The sequence below is a fragment of the Lolium rigidum genome, chromosome 5 (genome assembly GCF_022539505.1).
Source record: "Lolium rigidum isolate FL_2022 chromosome 5, APGP_CSIRO_Lrig_0.1, whole genome shotgun sequence".
Taxonomy (NCBI): domain Eukaryota; kingdom Viridiplantae; phylum Streptophyta; class Magnoliopsida; order Poales; family Poaceae; genus Lolium; species Lolium rigidum.
This window is the reverse complement of record NC_061512.1, coordinates 181327031-181345880: the sequence shown is the minus strand read 5'-3', so window position 1 is coordinate 181345880 and position 18850 is coordinate 181327031. Positions and strand designations below refer to the sequence as shown.

General features: G+C 51.5%; 2 protein-coding genes across 3 annotated transcripts; one reads left to right on the top strand and one right to left on the bottom strand.

Moving 5' to 3' along the window:
* Positions 1–3458: 3458 nt before the first annotated feature.
* Positions 3459–4947, bottom strand: LOC124656786 (xyloglucan O-acetyltransferase 2-like). The gene is made up of 2 exons (XM_047195470.1): positions 4810–4947; positions 3459–4619 (listed from the first exon to the last, which is right to left on the bottom strand). Exons 1-2 carry the CDS (start codon positions 4945–4947, stop codon positions 3459–3461), a joined length of 1299 nt encoding a protein of 432 aa, XP_047051426.1.
* Positions 4948–14614: 9667 nt separating this feature from the next.
* LOC124654046 (heat shock factor-binding protein-like) lies at positions 14615–18789 on the top strand. Of its 2 annotated transcripts, none has more exons than XM_047193081.1 (5): positions 14615–14760; positions 17130–17183; positions 17564–17587; positions 17675–17717; positions 18526–18789. In XM_047193081.1, the coding sequence occupies exons 2-5, from the start codon at positions 17136–17138 to the stop codon at positions 18648–18650; spliced, it is 240 nt and encodes a 79-aa protein (XP_047049037.1). In that variant the 5' UTR covers positions 14615–14760; positions 17130–17135; the 3' UTR covers positions 18651–18789. The 2 variants fall into 2 exon arrangements, with proteins under 2 accessions (XP_047049037.1, XP_047049035.1); XM_047193079.1 differs by lacking the exon at positions 14615–14760 and adding an exon at positions 14872–15999.
* Positions 18790–18850: the final 61 nt, after the last annotated feature.

Here is an 18850-nt window from a genome sequence, read left to right as displayed (position 1 = left end):
TCGTCGGAGGAGGTATCATCCTCCTTTTCCTCCTCCTCGTCGGAGGAGGTGAAGTCGTCCCAGGAGAAGCGGTCGTCTTCGCTCTCCGCCTCCTCCTCCCCGTCGACGAGGAATTGGAGGTCGTCCTCTCCGTCGGTCAAGGATTTGTCATCCTCGGACCATACGGAGGAATCGTGATCCTCCTTGTCCCACGTCGTTGGGGCGAGGATGTCGTGCGCCGCCAACGAGCCCCACTCTGGCGTCGGCTCACGAAAGGGAGACGACACGTAGGAGAGACCTGATGTGGCCGAGGAGGAGGAGGAGGAAGAAGACATGGTTACAGAGGAAGGGGGTTTTTTGCCGATGGCTAGAACAGAACAAGGGGATATAGTGGAGGTTCAATGCCACTACGGTTTCCGAGGAAGTGATGTTAAAGCTATCAAATCTTGCGGAGAAGTTGAGAAGGCAAGGCATCATGATGAAGGATACTGCGACGGTTCTGCTCTGCCACGACATGACCCGACGAAGGAAAAGCAGAGTGATTTTGGAATTAACATTTCCAAAACCAGGGGGCATGTGTTATCACCAGAATTTGACCGGATCAGAGGTGGGCCGCGATTAAGATGGGCTTGAAGGATATACATGGAAGATATACATGAATCGGCCTTGTGTACAAAGTTTGGGCTAGTTTGCCCGTGTATCTGTAAATATAGTAGGATACGTGTCGGTTAGATAGAACTGGGCTCGTGCACGGTTGGGATTATTCCCACGTTAGAAAGTCTACGGACTATAAATATGTATCTAGGGTTATTGAGAAAAACAAAAATCACGTTCATCACAAACCAATCTAGGCGCATCGCCAACCCCTTGTTTCAAGGGTTTCTTCCGGATAAGCACCATGCTGCCTAGATCGCATCTTGCGATCTAGGCAGTATACGTTTATTCGCTGTTCATGCGTTGCTCGTGCTGAAGCCTTGTTGACAGCGAGCAACGTAGTTATCATAGATGTGTTAGGGTTAGCATTGTTTCATCGTGTCACATGCTTTTATCCTTGCAACCCTTAGACGTCTAGCCGCCCTTACACCTATTTCAGGTGTAAGGGCGGCACCTCGCTTGATCATTGTTTAGTAGATCCGATCTGTTATGATTGTTCCTTGTTCCTCAAGGATTAGTTTAACATCTGCATAGTTAGGCCTTGCAAACGGGTTGAAGGATCCAGTAGCACGTAGGGTGTAATCTGCTGGCCCTAAATAGGATGTTCCGGGGATCAACTTCATGTTGGTTTTTAGGCCTTATCTAGGGTTGGTTTATTATTCACCGTGCGTGGCTGCCAGGCTCAATCACGCGTAGGATGTTCCGATTATGTGGTGAAAACCCTAAATCGTCGTAGGTCGTTTTAGCTTCATATTGATCAAGCAGGACCACCATGTGATCGTAGACCTCATACGAACCATGGGTGGATCGGCTCCTTGAGCCGATTCACGGGACAACTCGAGAGCCGATCGAGGCTCGTATTTAATGTTTACGTGTATGCCATGCAGGAAACTAAGCGAAGCAAATCCATCACCTTCCCGATCGGGTATAGGTCAGGTGGCACGCCCTTGCACCAGCATCGGACGTGCGTGCCGAGGCTTTGCGGGCCGTCGCTCGAGGGACCAGGGCCAGCCGCAGTTCTGGAAGCCTCCCGGCTCTACTGTGTTGCCCGTCGTTACTCGCCGGTGGGTTTCTAACCGCAACAGGATGACAGTGATATACTTTCAGATATATGAAGGAACTCAATGAATCCTACTACATGAATGTACTCATCCACCGTCTCTTCATCAGCAGCATAGAAGCAGCAACCATCTTCGTTACAGTCTAGAGTGCGATCGGATTTCATCTTGAGTACGACACTCCACTTGGTCCTCTAGTTTCTAATGTGGTTGTAGATCTGAATAGTGGTCACATGTATGTCAGCGAATGCAAGAACATCTACAGCTACTTTCTTCATTTGCTCCTCTTTGAATCACAGGTTAAAACATACGCCGTTATGGACAACCCTGAATCAATCGGTTGAGCACAGACTCTAAAATCTCAGGTCTCCAAACCATGGCAAATTTGTTTGAAAATAGACAATGATGAGCATTGACATTAGGAATAGAAAGATCAGGGGAGCCCAATGGTATGATCGCCTACATGACAAACACTAGCACATCAATGAACTACCACCACCACATCCTTAAGCACTACCACACCAATGAACTACGAGAAAAAAGCGGCCTTACAGTCAGAGGAGCCACACGCAACACCGAGGTCGGGAAAGCATGGGACCCTGTTGAATATGCAGGCAACACAACCGTCCCAGTGGAAGAGTCAGGTGCAGCGGCGACAACCGTCCCCGTGGAAGAGTTAGATGCAACGGCGACAACCGTCCCCATGGAAGAGTCGGATGCAACATCGACAACCTCGACCGACGATGAAGAAATGGCCTACCATGGATTCTTTTAGACCCCCTGTGTACCCAAAAAGATCTAGATCTAAGGCTAAGGTTTGCATATGGTTACAACAACCGAAGTGATCGACGCAGAGAAAGAAGACGACTATCCACGGCTAGTAGCTTTTGCCACAGCCGTCGTTGCCGCCGTCAGCCTCGCGGACCGTGCGGGTGACGAAGAGTCGGCCATGTCGATAGATCGGGAAAGGGTGGATGAACTCGAAATGGGGGAAAATATGGTATTTGGATTTGGCAGTGAGAGAGCCGCCCCTATATACTGTGGCGACCAAGATTTTGCCGTTCCGCGCCAGCTCGCGCCATCTCTCGCCGTGGCTCTGCGGGAACGCGGCGTTGTCTATTTTTGCGGAGACGAGGGAGGCTCGCTAGAAACGGTCGATTTGAACGTTTCTTCAACACCTAGCCCGAGGGTGCTTTAAGAATCGTGCCATATGATAATGTGGATAAGCTCAGGTAACCAAAGGAGCCAAAAATTGCGTCTGCATGCGAGCCAAAAGAGAGCTCAGGCTGTTGTACGAGTCGCTCGGCAAGACTCGGCCGCCAGAGTGCATGCCACGATGAGCACCTCCGAGCGCCCACCGATCGACCTGAACTGGATGTACGTGCTTCCTGCTGCTGTGCCACTAGTCCGATGCCAGGTAACGCCCATCGTAGTGCGGCCGATCGGTAACTGTAGTAACGGATTATTGAATGTGGTCGACCTTGACCACGATCCGCGATTGACGCCGCCGGAGGAGGGAGGAGCCATGTCGCCGCCCGGCGGAGCACCTACTGCCAAAAAAAAGTTAGAAATTCCAAACAAACTGAAAGGATTGAGCACAAAGAACCCCTCAGGAACCATGCATGGATAAATCATTTTCGTGATTTCGTATAAATTCGTATGCAAAATTTCCCCTTCCCCTTGGTTTCAAATCAAATTACATGAAGATTGAAGATCAATCAGAGAATCAGTGACGAACTACTGTTAAAAGAAAGTTCATTCAGTATATCATCTGGGGGAGGAAGAAGCTCTCCACCGCTTGACCATCTGCAGCAGGATCTCGTTCCAGGTGTCGATGGGTCCCGGGAGGCACCAGTGCACGCAGTCGTTCGGCACACGCTCCGTCTTCTTCTCGCCGCCGCCGTCGCCGAACGGGAAGGCGTGCATGTACGGCCCCGGGTGCCCGTCCGCGCGCATGTCCGCCAGCCTCGTCACCTCCAGCGCCTCCACCGTCACCCCCGACCCGCGCGCCCTGGCCTCGTCGGCAGCCGCGGCGACCTCCTCCGCCTCCGCCCGCGACATCTCCCTCTCCATGTACGGCAGCTCCTTCTCCCCCGGCGCGTACGGCTCCGTGCGCGCGCACGCGTCCGGGCTGTCCCAGTCCCCGACGAAGTGCCCCGGCGAGAACGTCGTCACCACCGCCAGCTTCTCCCTCCCGGCGCCGGCAGCGCGGGCGATGACCTCGCGGAGGGCGTTCTTGACGGCGAGGCGGAACACGCCGAAGAAGCTCGTCTCCGTGCGGTTGGGCTCCGGGCAGTGGTGGCACCCGATCACCTCGCCGCGGTCGTAGTACATGGCCGGGTGCATGAACCACTGCCCGAAGGAGAGCACCATCACGTCGATGCCGGGCACCTCCGCCGCCCACCGCTCGTCGGGCTGGTCGAAGTACAGCCTGTTGTGGCCGAGCCCGCCCGGCGCCGACGACTTCTCCGTGCCGTTCACCAGGAACGGCGACCAGAACACCGACACCGTCGCGTCGTGCGACGGGAACGCCCAGCGCCGGAACTTGCGCTCCTCGCCGCCGTCGAGGACCAGCTCCGCGGGGAACTCCGAGCCGAGGAGGCACACGAGGGACTCGCACTGGTTACGGGCCAGCGAGTCGCCGACGAAGGCGACGTGCCGGCCGCGCACCTGCTCCAGGAACTCCGCGGGCGCGAACGGCGGGAGCGTGCACCCGCGCGGCTGCCACCGCCAGTGCAGGTACCCCGTGTCCGGCCGCCCGTGCGCCATGCAGTTCTGCCCGTCCTTGATCGTCGCGCCGCAGCTCGTCCCGTTGTACCGCGGCCCCGCCGCGTTCCGCACCCATTCCCCCTCGGAGTAGTCGCATCGCGGCGCCGGAGACGCCTCTGACACCGGCTGCTTTCTTGCCGGCGCCCCTGAGGCAGCAATCTGCTCTCCTTGCTGCTCATTCTGGCCTACAGATCAAGAACAAAGAAGAGGGCGTCATTTCTCTGTGCCACACCCACACCGTCGATAATGTACGCAGGGCGATGGATCACCGGCCGGGTTCCGGATGGATCGCCTCTCTCTGGGGTGGTTAATTACCGTTGAGCGGCGAGGTGGAAATGGAGGAGGAGACGGCGACCGGAGTAGGGCGAAGGAGGTAGTGGAGGAGGCCGAGGGGGACAAGGGCGTAGAGCGACAAGGTGAGGATCTTCTTGACGAGGCGCGGAAGCGTGAGGGAGCTAGAATGGTGGCGAGGAGTGGAGGCGCCCATGGCTGCTGAGAAAGCCTGGCTATCTTTAGGTAGCTCTTGCTTGATGAGAGGAATGGGGGCTCACAAACTCAAAAGACTTGGCCACAGAGTAATAGAGTACTCCTGATTTATATGAGCCACATAGTAGTTTTTTAGATTGTTCATAGATTTGAGCATTAACGAAGGATGAATATCTAGTATTTAATTACTACACTTTTCATGCTTATAGCTCTTTTGGATTTTCTAGCTTTTTTCTGAAGGAGTATTTCCTAGCACCAAAATTCCAAATGCACAACAGACACCGGGAGACGTGCCTGGCCGTACGTTTGTATGGGTATCAACCGTCCATTGATAAGCATAGAGCATCATGGACCGCACTACTCTCGCACGTTCTGTCAGGTGCTGCATTCCACGTACCTGGTATTTCCAACCCGGCCACATGCTAGAATTCTTGCAGATTGGCCGTGAACGTCAACATGCTCAAATTTTTTTTAAGCCTAACAAGCTCAATATTGATACCGACTATGCTCGAGGACTCGATGGCAACTCCAACCGTGACTCTCAAATGGCGTTTGTGTACGTCCAATTCTATCCATTTTGAAGAGGATGCATATGATCCGTGGTCTTAAATTTATAGCAACGGATACAATTTGAGTTCAACGTAGTCCAAACTACTAGAAAATTCGAAAGCCATGACATTATACTATACTAGCACACCTGGTTGTTATCATAAATTCAGAATTGGCAACGATAATGGCCAAAGCCGGATTCGATGCCATTAGCGGCGACGATGGATTCGCCTCCTCCTCAACATCTTCCATGGGGAGAAGTCAACCACGGCAACCCCCCCCCCCCCCCCTCCCAAACCACCTCATATGTTTGTTTAAGTTGGACAAGGCCCAATGGCTAGCCTTTTATTAATTCGAACATTTTCGTCCTGCATGGATGACTTCTCCCCTATGGCCTTTCATCTGGTCCCTCCCTCCCTCCCTTCCTTCCTAATATTCTTCTTCATCTACTGTCTTCCTCTTTCACATCCCCGATAGCTTTGGTAGCTGGTGATGCATGGGAGTGACTGCTATGTATCTTTCCCATCTATCTACTGAGCTTGTAGAGCCTTTCCTTTGTCCCCTACACCGATCATGTGGGCTAGGTCTAGGAAGATGTAGGATTTCTTTATCGTTCTTGTGGCACCATTACTTCTCCCATGATATTGTGTTTGCTTTCTTCTTACTAGACCGAGGCCAATTTCAGTCAAATGTAGTGTTAGGATTCTATCTCCGCCCTGTTGACTGCCAAGACCCACCGGCGGGCAGCGGCCTTGTCAACACCGTAGAGCCGGGAAGAGCCTAGAGCTGCGGCTGGCTGAGACCCCTCCGAGCGACGGCCCGCAATGCTCTTCTGGTCACACGCGGCGATGCGAAGTGCAGGGCGTGCCACCCGACCTATACCCGGTCGGGAAGGTGATGGGGATGCCTCGCTTAGTTTCCCCGCGGGCATACATGTAAACGTTAAATACGAGCCTCGATCGGCTCTCGGGTTATCTCGTGAATCGGCTCAAAGAGCCGATCCACCCATGATTCGTACGGGGTGCACGAATACTTGGTGGTCCTGCTTGATCAAGATAGAGCTAATTAGATCTACGACGATTTAGGGTTTTCACCGCATAATCGGATCATCCTACTCCAGGTTGGGCCTCGCGGCCACGCACGGTGCTCGTAAGCCGATCCTAAACAAGGCCTAAAAACCAACATGAAGTTGATCCTCGGAACATCCTGTTTAGGACTTGCGAACGCCACCCTACGTGCCACTGGATCCTCCCCCTTTGTAAGGCCTAACTATTGCGAGATATTAAACTAATCCTTGTAGAACAAGGAGCAATCGTAACGGATCAGATCTACTAAATAATGATCAAGCGGGGTGCCGCCCCCACACCCGAGATAGGTGTGAGGGCGGCTAGATATGCAAGGGTTGCACTACGTAAGCATGCTTAAACGAAGAACAATGCTAACCCTAACACATCTAATGATAACTACGTTGCTCGCCATCAAAAGCGCTTCAATACGAGCAACGCATGAACAACGTGGGGCTTGTGCTGCCTAGATCGCAAGATGCGATCTAGGCAGCATGTCGCTTACCTGATAGAAACCCTCGAGACGAAGGAGTTGGCGATGCGCCGAGATTGGTTTGTTTGGGGTTGAACGTGAGTTGTTGTTTATTCCATAAACCCTAGGTACATATTTATAGTCCAGGGGACTTTCTAATGTGGGCGTGCACCAAACCGTGCACGAGTAAGATTCTACTTTCTAAACTAAGATGCGATCTAATATTTTACAGATACAAGGGCAATTAAACCCAACTTGGTATAACAGGCCGATTCACGTAATCCTCCATGTATATTTCTTTAAGCCCATCCTGATTGCGGCCCACCTCTGACTCGGTTAAATTCTGGTGATAACACATGCCCCCCTGGTTTTGGAAATGGCATTTCCAAAATCATTATGCTTTCTTTCGTCGGGTCATGTCATGGCAGAGCAGAGCTGCCGCAGAATCCCCATCATGATGCCTTGCCCCTTCCACTTCTCCACGTGGCCGTAAAATTTTCCTGTTGGGCAACACCTCCTCGGAAACTGCTGTGGCATTGAATCTCTCTCATATCCCCTTTATTTAACCGTTCTAAACAGTTTGCGTCCCCTTCGTCCTTCTCGCATCAGCACCAAAAACCCTCAGTGCCGCCATGTCTTCTTCCTCTTCCTCCGAGTTTTCCTACGGGTCCGACTCCTCCCGCGAGACGCCGCCAGAAATTCGTGCCCCGGAAGACTGGGACGAGGAGAGCCATGCCTCCTCCATTTGGTCTGAGGACGACAAGTCCTTGACCAGCGGGGACGAAGATCTCCAGCTCCTTGCCGATGGGGAACTGGGAGCCCAAAAGCGAGGACGACCCGCTCTCCCGGGATGGCTGCCCCACCTCTGAAGAAGAGGGAGAAGAAGACGACGACGACGACGACTCCCTCGAGGGCTACCCGCCGGCGAAGCGCCTCCGCATGTGGTGGGACGACGACAGCAGCGACGACGAAGACGGGGATGAAGCCCCCGTGGAAGGCTACGGGAGTAGCGACGAGGAGCCCATCGGCAGCAGTGCCGATGAGAGTTCTGAGGACGACGATGAGGGCAGTGATGGCCCGTAGATTAGGATCTAATAGTATAGGCCTAGCAGTAGTAGATTGGTCAATAGACCCTTCTTTTGTTCTTCCCTCTTTGAGCAATCGGCTCCCCGTTGTAAAAAATCCGCATATTAATGAAGAATTCCTTTAGCTTGATTTCGCCGATTTCTTTCATGCTGAGTTTGTCGACGGTTGGCCTAATCCATGCTTAGTGACCGATGGTACCGCATCGGTTCCATGATAATCTGCGAGACGGGCCAATTCGGACATCCCTCCAAGCTAGCCGGCTTCGCCGATGACGATGACACGAGCCGATCCCGGCAAGTCGGCGACTTGATCTTTGAGCAGGCGACTTTAAAAGAGTCCTCGGAACCGTCTTGGATGCTCAAACCGATGGCTCCGTAACGTAACACCGCTCTCTAAACCGGTCGTGTCGCGAGGCTAGCCGATTCCACCTAAATCGGCTTCCTAGAGCAATGACCTTTAGGGCAAGCCGCCCCCCGAGCCTTAGTGAAGGCGAACCAGACACATGTGCCGACATTAGCCTTAACTCATGACGTGGCCCCAAGCAGAGAACCTTCAAGGTGAGCTGCCCCCCGAGTTCCCTTTGCTGGATCTAATGTAACCCATCCTTGACCTGATCTGCACGCCCAGGCTGCTCCTGACATTGTTCTTGAAGAGAGGATCTGAGCTTCCAAACTACTCCAATGAGGAGTTCCTTCATAAAACATCTCCCTTTGTGCTCCATTGACCCTCTGATCGTAACAGTTACTCCTCTTGAGTCGATGGCCATGCATCGGCTTTCATATCCTTAAGTCGATGCCTCGTCGCATCGGCCGTGCTCGAAAATTTTCGAATTTTCATATATTTTTTTATTTGGCCGATTTTTCTTAATCGGCCCCCAATGTTTCATTGCACGTATGTTCTCACATGTTTTATCTCGTTCATCTGATTATATGCCCCCGAGCCGATACCTGCCGGATGACTCGCGGATATCGGCTTGTATGGATAGCCAGGGCACTGCACTTGTACGTCGGCTCCGCAAAAATCCACGCTGACTCTCATCCGCCGACGTGGCCACTGCTCAGTAGATCGGTGCTGAACGCAAGCAGAACATGTGGTGAAGGTAATTTTGGCCGATTGCTGGAATCGGCCTCCATATTCATTGGAGAGCTGACTGAAGGTCCTGTAATGTCCCTTCATAAACTTTTTGGGGCCGATCACAAGGATCAGCCTTGCCCGATTTGCTCATTGGTTTGATCTTGCTACTCGGTTAGGCTGGATAAAACCAACCCAACCTCTGACTTGATGCGCTTGCTGTCGTCCACCTTGAGTGCATCGTAGAGTCGTGGAGTACTAAGCTCTGTCGGCAAGACGAGTACCATGTTTGTACCAGCCGATGTCTCATCATCGGCTTTCCTCTGTTTAGGGCGCCACTCCATTTTCCGTGGACGACCCTCTTCATCCAGGGCTCGCTGAACTTTTGCAGCCGGATCGGGTCGTGCCTTCCTTAGCGTATGCAGGTATAACCTTTCGGCTTCCTCCGAGCCGCGCAATCGCCGAACCCCGCGCTTTTGGGAACGGCTGAGTCCGTCGGGGCACCACCTTGGCCGGTGGTACCTGTCTTCTTCTACTTCTCCCTCGTCTTCCGAATCCTCAAGATCTGCCCAATGAGGTGACTCGGCGCGTTTGCTTTGTGGCGGGAGAGGCCCTAGGCGCTCGAACACGGACACGTTGGCTGCCTCCTTCTTCTTGTTGTTGCATTACGGGCAATTGCCGATTGTGGGCAATCGGCTCATTCCCGAATCCCAGCAGTGTCTGAAGAAGGGGCAGTCCCAGTGTCTGGCGTTGTCATCTTGCTCCCTTGATGTTTCCGGGGCACAGCGCTCGTGCTCCTCCTCATCGCGATCCTGCCGACGATGTCTTCTGGCTTCTCTAGCCAGACGATCTCCTCCATCATCATAATTGGACCGTCGGCGTTGGTCATACTGACTCACATATTTGTTGAGGAGGTGATCGGAGAGGGGTCGCCGATATCTTATATTCTTCACCTCTCCCTCTCGTGACATAGCGCTTGCCATCATGACGGAGCCGATCGCGTGGAGCGGCCTCCTCTGTATCCTTGCTATGAGAGCAGACTGCCCTCATCTCCATCTCTGCCGAGTGGTTCCCGGGTCCTACCATGTTGATGCTGAACGAGGGACCCGGCTGGCAACCCTCGGGGTAGGTGACTTCCACCATGTTAACGGCGGGGAAGGGTTGGGTGTCGACCTTCATGGCGTACTCGGTTGAAAATTAGCCGCCCCTTCTCTATCGCCGCTTGGATGTGCCGACGCCACACCCGCGGTCGTTGGTGGCATGGGAGAGCGAGTTGTGGAATTTGCGGTACGGCTTTCCGTTCGGCTCTTTCGCCGTGGGGAACTTGAGACCTTCAGGAATCGTCAATCTGTTTCTCCTTGAGCAGGAGGTCGAAGATTTGTTCGGTCTTGGTCACGTCAAAATCAAATCCCCCGGGCGGCCCCGGTGGCTTTACCCATTTGCGGGACACGGGGGTTCCTCCCCGAGTCCACTCGACCATCGCTACTTCTTGGTCTCCCGCGAGCACTTCATCTTCCTCTCGTATCGACCATGACTACCGCACGCTTGAACTTGTCTTGGTACAGGTCCGGGTGGCGCTGTTCATATGCCGATAGTTTCCGAACCATGTGCGCCGGCCGAGGGATAATCCGCTTGGGAGGCCATGTCCTTGAGCCGTGTTGCAAGGCCCGCTACCGCCAACTCGATCGCTTCCTTTTCGGTTATACGAACCGAATAACATCGGTTCCTAAGATTCCTGAAGCGCCGGATGTACTCGTCACCGTTTCCCCGCGCTTCGACGTAGTTGTGCTAGATCGGCAATGCCGGACTCGGAAGCTTCGAATGGTATTGCATATGGAACTCGTTCTTCCAATTGCTTCCAAGACTCGGATGGAGTTTGGCCGGCAAAGAGGTGTACCATCCAAAAGCCGATCCCGTGAGGGACTCGTGAAAAGAGCCTCACGCGTAGCTGATCCGACACCGAAGCCGGTCCTAGTTGAGCCAAATATCGGCCGACGTGCTCGATGGAGCTGGAGCCATCCGATCCACCGAATTTGGAGAAGTCGGGGAGCCGATATTTAGGTGGCAGCGGGATCATCTCGTAATCGTCGGGGTACGGCTTGGAATAGCCGATCGCCCTTCTTTTCGGCACCATGCCGAACCGGTCTCTCGGCATGGTACCGATCCGATCCGCCGTGCCTGGCTGTAGGAGTTGCACTGCGAAGATTCGCCGGGGTGGCGTACTTAGCCAGCCCATGTTTGCTTTTCCGGCTACGAGCCAACTGCAGGAGCCGGGCTCGGGAGTTTCGTCGGTGTGGCGTACTTAGTTAGCCACGTCCGCTTCTCAAGCTCGTTGCCGACGTTACTCCCGTCAACGCCGGAGTCCCCGATGTTGTGGCCTCGGTTTGTGAGTGCCCGATTACCACAATCCGGCACATACGTGCACGCGTATCCTTGAGGGATCTCCTTAGGCGCCTCGGTCAAGAACCGGTAGTCACTAGGGTCACCACCAATCTTGTAGACGAGGAATGCCGGTGTAGTCGGCACTTCAGCAGGTGCCGCCAACGCATATGGCAGCGGTGGACGGGACCGGAATGGCAACTCTCCTTGATGAGTCCCGAGAGCTGGTCCCGACGGCGAGTACCGGTGGCTCATGATCTCTCGGATTACGCGCGGAGCGACACGCTCCAACACGTTGACCAAGTTCTCGAGTGGCGATGTAGCGAGTGAGCCACCAAGTAGTTGATCTCCTGCCGCAGCCCCCGGTGCGCTCCTCCGACGGGCGGAGAGATCTATCCCATCGAGTGCACCTTGAGGTGAGAATCCCTTCCATCCGATGCCATGGGAACGGGTTCTCCGAAAGGAGCCGATGAGGTCGGCTTCGAGGGTGGCCTTGATCTCGTTGTATTGCTTCTTGAGCTCGTCGTGCAGCTCCTCGTAGGTGACCGGCGTGCCGTCCGCCATCTCGGATGTAGATGGCGATGTGGTTGATGTAGACGATGGTCCCACCGGCGTGCCGAATGTGTTGACCGCCAAAACCCACCGGCGGGCAGCGGCCTTGTCAACACCGTAGAGCCGGGAAGAGCCTAGAGCTGCGGCTGGCCGAGACCCCTCCGAGCGACGGCCCGCAATGCTCTTCCGGTCACACGCGGCGATGCGAAGTGCAAGGGCGTGCCACCCGACCTATACCCGGTCGGGAAGGTGATGGGGATGCCTCGCTTAGTTTCCTCGCAGGGCATACATGTAAACGTTAAATACGAGCCTCGATCGGCTCTCGAGGTTATCCCGTGAATCGGCTCAAAGAGCCGATCCACCCATGATTCGTACGGGGTGCACGAATACTTGGTGGTCCTGCTTGATCAAGATAGAGCTAATTAGATCTACGACGATTTAGGGTTTTCACCGCATAATCGGATCATCCTACTCCAGGTTGGGCCTCGCGGCCACGCACGGTGCTCGTAAGCCGATCCTAAACAAGGCCTAAAACCAACATGAAGTTGATCCTCGGAACATCCCGTTTAGGACTTGCGAACGCCACCCTACGTGCCACCGGATCCTCCCCCCTTTGTAAGGCCTAACTATTGCGGATATTAAACTAATCCTTGTAGAACAAGGAGCAATCGTAACGGATCAGATCTACTAAATAATGATCAAGCGGGGTGCCGCCCCACACCCGAGATAGGTGTGAGGGCGGCTAGATATGCAAGGGTTGCACTACGTAAGCATGCTTAAACGAAGAACAATGCTAACCCTAACACATCTAATGATAACTACGTTGCTCGCCATCAAAAGCGCTTCGAGTACGAGCAACGCATGAACAACGTGGGCTTGTGCTGCCTAGATCGCAAGATGCGATCTAGGCAGCATGTCGCTTACCCGATAGAAACCCTCGAGACGAAGGAGTTGGCGATGCGCCGAGATTGGTTTGTTTGGGGTTGAACGTGAGTTGTTGTTTATTCCATAAACCCTAGGTACATATTTATAGTCCAGGGGACTTTCTAATGTGGGCGTGCACCAAACCGTGCACGAGTAAGATTCTACTTTCTAAACTAAGATGCGATCTAATATTTTACGGATACAAGGGCAATTAAACCCAACTTGGTATAACAGGCCGATTCACGTAATCCTCCATGTATATTTCTTTAAGCCCATCCTGATTGCGGCCCACCTCTGACTCGGTTAAATTCTGGTGATAACACGCCCTCTTCAACCTCCATCTTGTAATTGCACTTTGCAGTCTTTGGGGGGGAGTGGCTCCCATCGTTGATGACTCATTACATGTGATCTGGAAAGGCACAAACTACCGAGTTAAGTTATTAAAACTCTTATTCGCAAAAAAAAAGTTATTAAAACTGTTGATCTCATGAAGAATCTCCAGCATATAGGCTCCTACATGACACACATTCGTGCACAAGCCAATTCGTCCAAAAGTCTGAATTGATGGAGAAGAGCTAGTTATATATTTCAACACTCCTCTTACGTCAAGGTTGGATATATGGACGTTAGACGTGGGATTGATGAAAGGTCACCACTAGTTTATACTCCCTCCGTTCCTAAATATAGCCATATAGTTTTTTGAGAAAAAATTCAGAATATAAGGTTTATTGCGTTGCCCTACTTGTATGGATAATATTTTTGGAGATTTGATTAGGTTTACTTATCTTATGCAAAGTCCTCTATTAGCTCACGGCAATTACTTACGGTTAACCCTAGCCAAACATGGTGTAATTTTTCGTAAATATGCGTTTCTTAATTTCCGTGCCAGAAATTATATGGCTTATATTTAGGACCGGAGGGAGTATTTAATAACATGCCAGCCGTGTCCTAAACTTGAGACCACTTGGCTCTCGTAGCATATTGAATTGCTGCACCAACCAATTCATCCAAAATCCGAACCGTTGGAGAAGGGCTAGCGATATACTTTATCACACCCCTTTTTCTTCACACTCTCCCTCGAGCTTCCACATTCCCCTCTCTTTTTGTCGACCTATCCCTCTTTGTATATATATCCTCTCTCTCTCCCAAAATCCCCAACCGCTTGCGATTCCATGGGCCTCCACCACTATTAGGTGTCGCCGATCATCGACCTGGCTCCCTCTCGCTCCCCTATATCGAATCTCTATCACCGCTAAGACACACGAACCTAGACCTTCACGAAACATAAGTAACCATATCTGCTCGTGACGGCAGCCATTGCGGAAGGGAACAAAGGTTGTGCCCAAGGAGCGAAACCCTAGCCACCTTTGAACAACAAAATACCTTGCAAATAGGAAAGGTAAAAAGAATATGAATAAGAACATCTTTTGGACCGGCCCGCTGCCAATTCTTGTTCTAGGCGAGCCCACTATGCGAAAGCGAAACAATGTAAGAGGGGCCTTTGTTTGGAGCCTTTTTTCTTCAAAATTCAAAAGCCCTTCCAAGGAGCCCTGGTCCATGGACCCCCTACCTGTCATCCTCGCAGCCCTGATCCCTCTCTTCATTTCGACCCGAGTCTGAAACCCCACGCCTCCACCGCGAGCTCCTCCAAATCCACCGGCCGGCGGCGACTCCCTCTCCTCCTTCGCCCCCTCCTCCGGCGATCCGAACCTCCTCGGTAAGCCCCTACACACCCTCTACTGTCACATCCATTCCGCGCTTGCTAGCACGCGTGCATCCTTACGTTACTCGCGAATCCGCTAGTACCACCACCGCCTCACACCCACCGATGCAATCCGCCGCGAGATCGCTCGCCGCGCCACTCCGCCGGCCGCCGCCGCGCAGAGCGCTCCCCGTCCCCCTCCCCCGCCTCTCCACCGCGTCGCCCCAGGAGGATCCGTGCCCGGATCCAGGCCCAGGCCCAAGCCCAGACGCCGACCCACGGCTCGTGAGCGCGCTCAGCCGCGTGCTCAGCGACTTCCGGGGCCCGCTCCACGACCTCCCGGCCGCGCTCCGCGGCTTCGCGCCGCGCCTCACCCCCGACGCGGCGGCCGCGGTGCTGCGCCGGTGCCGCCACCTCCCCGTGCCCTCGCTCCGGTTCTTCCTCTTCGCCGCGGCGCTGCCCGGGTTCTCCCACCTGCCGGATTCGCTCCTCGTCCTCGCCAATTCGCTGTCTACCGCACGGCTCTTCCCGCTGCTGCGCTCGCTGCTGTCCGACCTCCCGCCGGCTGCCCTCTCGCGAGGCCTCTTCCCGCGGCTGTTCCGCGCGTACTCACGCGCGCTCCTCCCGGATGACGCGATCCGGGCATTCTCCTCCATGGCGGGGTTTGGGTTCCACCCGACCCTCGCCGATTTTCACTCGCTGCTCTTCGCCCTGTCACATAATGGCCTTGTAGAGCACGCCGAGACCTTCTTCAGAGAATCGGCGACCAGTTTCGATGTCTCAGCGAAAACCTACACCATCCTGATCTCTGGGTGGGCTGTCGTGGAGAAGCCGGAAAGCGCGCAAAAGCTATTCGATGAAATGGTGGAGAGGGGTGTCGAGCCTGACGTACCTGCCTACAACGCGTTGATTGATGCCTTATGCCGCGGAGGTGATATTGCACGTGCAGAGGAGCATCTCAAAGATATGCAGCAGAGCCGTGGGCTCGTTCCGGATGCTGCCACTTACGGTCCATTCATCCGTGCCGCCTGTGCTTCAAAGGACGCCCGGGCCGCTCTTCGTGTGCTAGATAGGATGCGCATGCACGACCTCACACCAAACGTATTCACATACAATGCTATAATTCGTCTGTTGTGTGAGTTGGGAGAGATTGAGGAGGCTTACAGTATCCTCGGCGAGATCATCGCACGAGGCGAGAAGCCTGACGTTTGGAGCTACAACACGCTGCTTAATGCGCATTGTAAGAAGAACGAAGTCAACAAGGCCTTGAGGCTCATTGCAAGGATGGATAAAGGCTTGTGCGTACCAGACCGTCATTCTTATAACATGCTGCTAAAAATGTTGATTGGTATAGGAAGGATTGATAAGGCTGTTGAGATTTGGGATGGGATGGAAGAGCGTGGCTTCCACCCAGGCGCAGCAACTTATGCTGTCATGATCCATGGACTGTCTTGCAAGAAGGGAAGGTTAGAGGAGGCCTGCAGCTATTTCGTGATGATGGTGGATGAAGGCATCCCACCTTACCAGGCCACGTGTGAGGTTTTGAGGGATAGGCTAACAAGGCATGGCCTGAGGGACCAACTTGAGGTCCTCACTGATAGGATGCGGCGGAGCACTTCCTGCACAATACAGGAAATGACAAGTATCATGTGCGCTAATAAGAAGGCAGATGAAACTAGGAGCGTGAGCATTGAACAAGAACTAACAGGGCATGGTCTTGATGAGAGTGAATGGAGGGGGAAATGGAAACTAGGAGACTGAACATTGGTGCCATTGGCCTTGTTTACAAAGCCCTGTACCATGTGATGTTTTCTTGTCTGTCTCCCTAGTGTACAACTTATAAGGTAGTAAAACTTTTGGTCTACCTCATATGAAAGTTCTACCAGTACAATAACTTAGTGCAGTGGCCAACTTAATGAAATTAAGGATATGATGCTTTATTCCTGGTCAAGCAATTGGTGATGGAGTATTTTGAAGCCTGCCTACCTTTCCTTGTCACCTTCTCTTCTTTTGTGTACTTCTCCTTGACCAGTATGATGCTATGAATAAATTCCAACATTACCACTGTTCCCATTTTTGCTCAGATGATTTATTATTCCACTATGATTCTTATTATTTTTTCAAGTACGTTGACCCCTTACCTTTTCATACAATCATATGTACATCTGTCAATACTCATATTACATCATGTATTTATGCATTTTCAGTATTATGACTTTGTTAGTATGAAACGTAATCAACATGCTGCTAGTACTTAAAACTGAGCTACATTTCACCCATTATGTGTTAATATTCTGACACAACAGTCATTTAGTTTCACTCATATGTAGTTCTTGTGTGTAGTATCTTTTCTGTTAACTCCTTCACTGGATTTGTTCTTGCAGGCAAATATGGATTCAGACCCCTCATCACAGAACCCAACAGACATGACAGCATTTGTAAGTACTGATGTTATATACTTCTATGCATTGTAACATTGTAGGCATACATCATTCACTTCAATGATATTTTATCCTTTTTCTGGTATGATAATTGGCTGAACATAAGACCTATTTTTCTTCAAACGTATTTGTACATACTTTATGGATCATTTTGGAGTGTTTGTATATTCTAGCAGTACTGTATTAAGTTGGTGTTTCAACTAATAATCTGGAAAGCATTTGCTGTAACATCAACTTAGTAGATAGTGATGTTAACAGCCAAATTATGCAGTTTTTCTACTGGTGAAGAAGTCCTATTTCGCTTTTGAGGAACCATAAGTGTATCCCTGTTTAACAGAAATAAATAGTTTCCTGACAGTTTTTGTCTTTTATTTCAGGTGCAAAACCTCCTTGGTCAGATGGTGCGTGCCTCTGTATATGTTTTTGTTTACATCTGCACTTGAGTATTTACAAACACTTAACGCTTGTTAAATGATGATGAATTTCAGCAAACAAGGTTCGAGTCAATGTCCCAGAACATCGTGTCTAAGAATATCCTTACATGCGGATTATCATTATTCTTTGTGTTACCATCATTGTTTTCATGGCCCCATTTGGTTCATCATCTTACGGCAATGCACAGTTAACTAGAGATATCGTTCTATTTTTGTTTACCTGTTTGCTGAAATTATTATTATGCCATTATGGTGCTGATATATGTAGAAAATTATTCTTCAATGTTATGTATTTTTTTTTTGGAAACTTTTAACATTCATCAACCTTTGATATTGAAAAATGAGCCAAGTATAAATGCATGTATGATATATCAGTATGTCGCACACCATTACTCAATAACCATTGCAATGGGAACATATTGTTGTTTTGAGAAGTCTATGCTGCTGTTACAGTGCTCCTGAGCAAACTAGAAGCTGTCTGATTTACTTACTGCTTTCCTTCATACAATTATACTCTAGTTTGTCTGATTGCCCAGCCATTCCCTTGCGTACCACATCTTGTATATGTTAGTGTATCAAGATTCTTGCTACATCGAGATATCAAAAGATCGTTGCTAAATCAGCACAAGGCCAATGACACAATTTTCACAGTCATATTCTAATTTAATGTATTCCCTCCCTTCCAAATTAAGTGGCAAAGATGTGTCATTTAATTTGGAACGGAGATAGTACATATTTCTATCATGTTGACAGTAGAAAGATCTCTTTGCATCATCCATTATTGTTGTAGTAACTGCAAAATTCATCTCAGTTTGAATCCATTAAATTTGCACCAAGTTGTTTGCTGCATGAGTTTTACAATACCTCTAGGCTGCCATCCTGTCTTTTCCTTGACCACGGTGCACTAGATGAAATGGGAACCAAGATCGACGAGCTGGAGCAGAGCGTCAACGATCTGAAAGCTGAGATGGGCACCACCGAGGCACCTGCCAAGAAGCCTGAAGAGCCAAAGCCGTCTGACTCCGCATAACTTGGCTGTAGGCCAGAGATTGGCTAGTAAAAGATTTCGTGGCTACATGACTAAAATTCCGGCCTTTATATGTGCATCTGAGGGCTTCCCATGGACCATATATATTGTATGAGTGTGCTAGCTTATTAGACATCGATTGCTCCTGCTGTAGCTTCTGCTCTACAGAGCCCAGACATTATCGTCAGTTTAGGTTGTTTTCC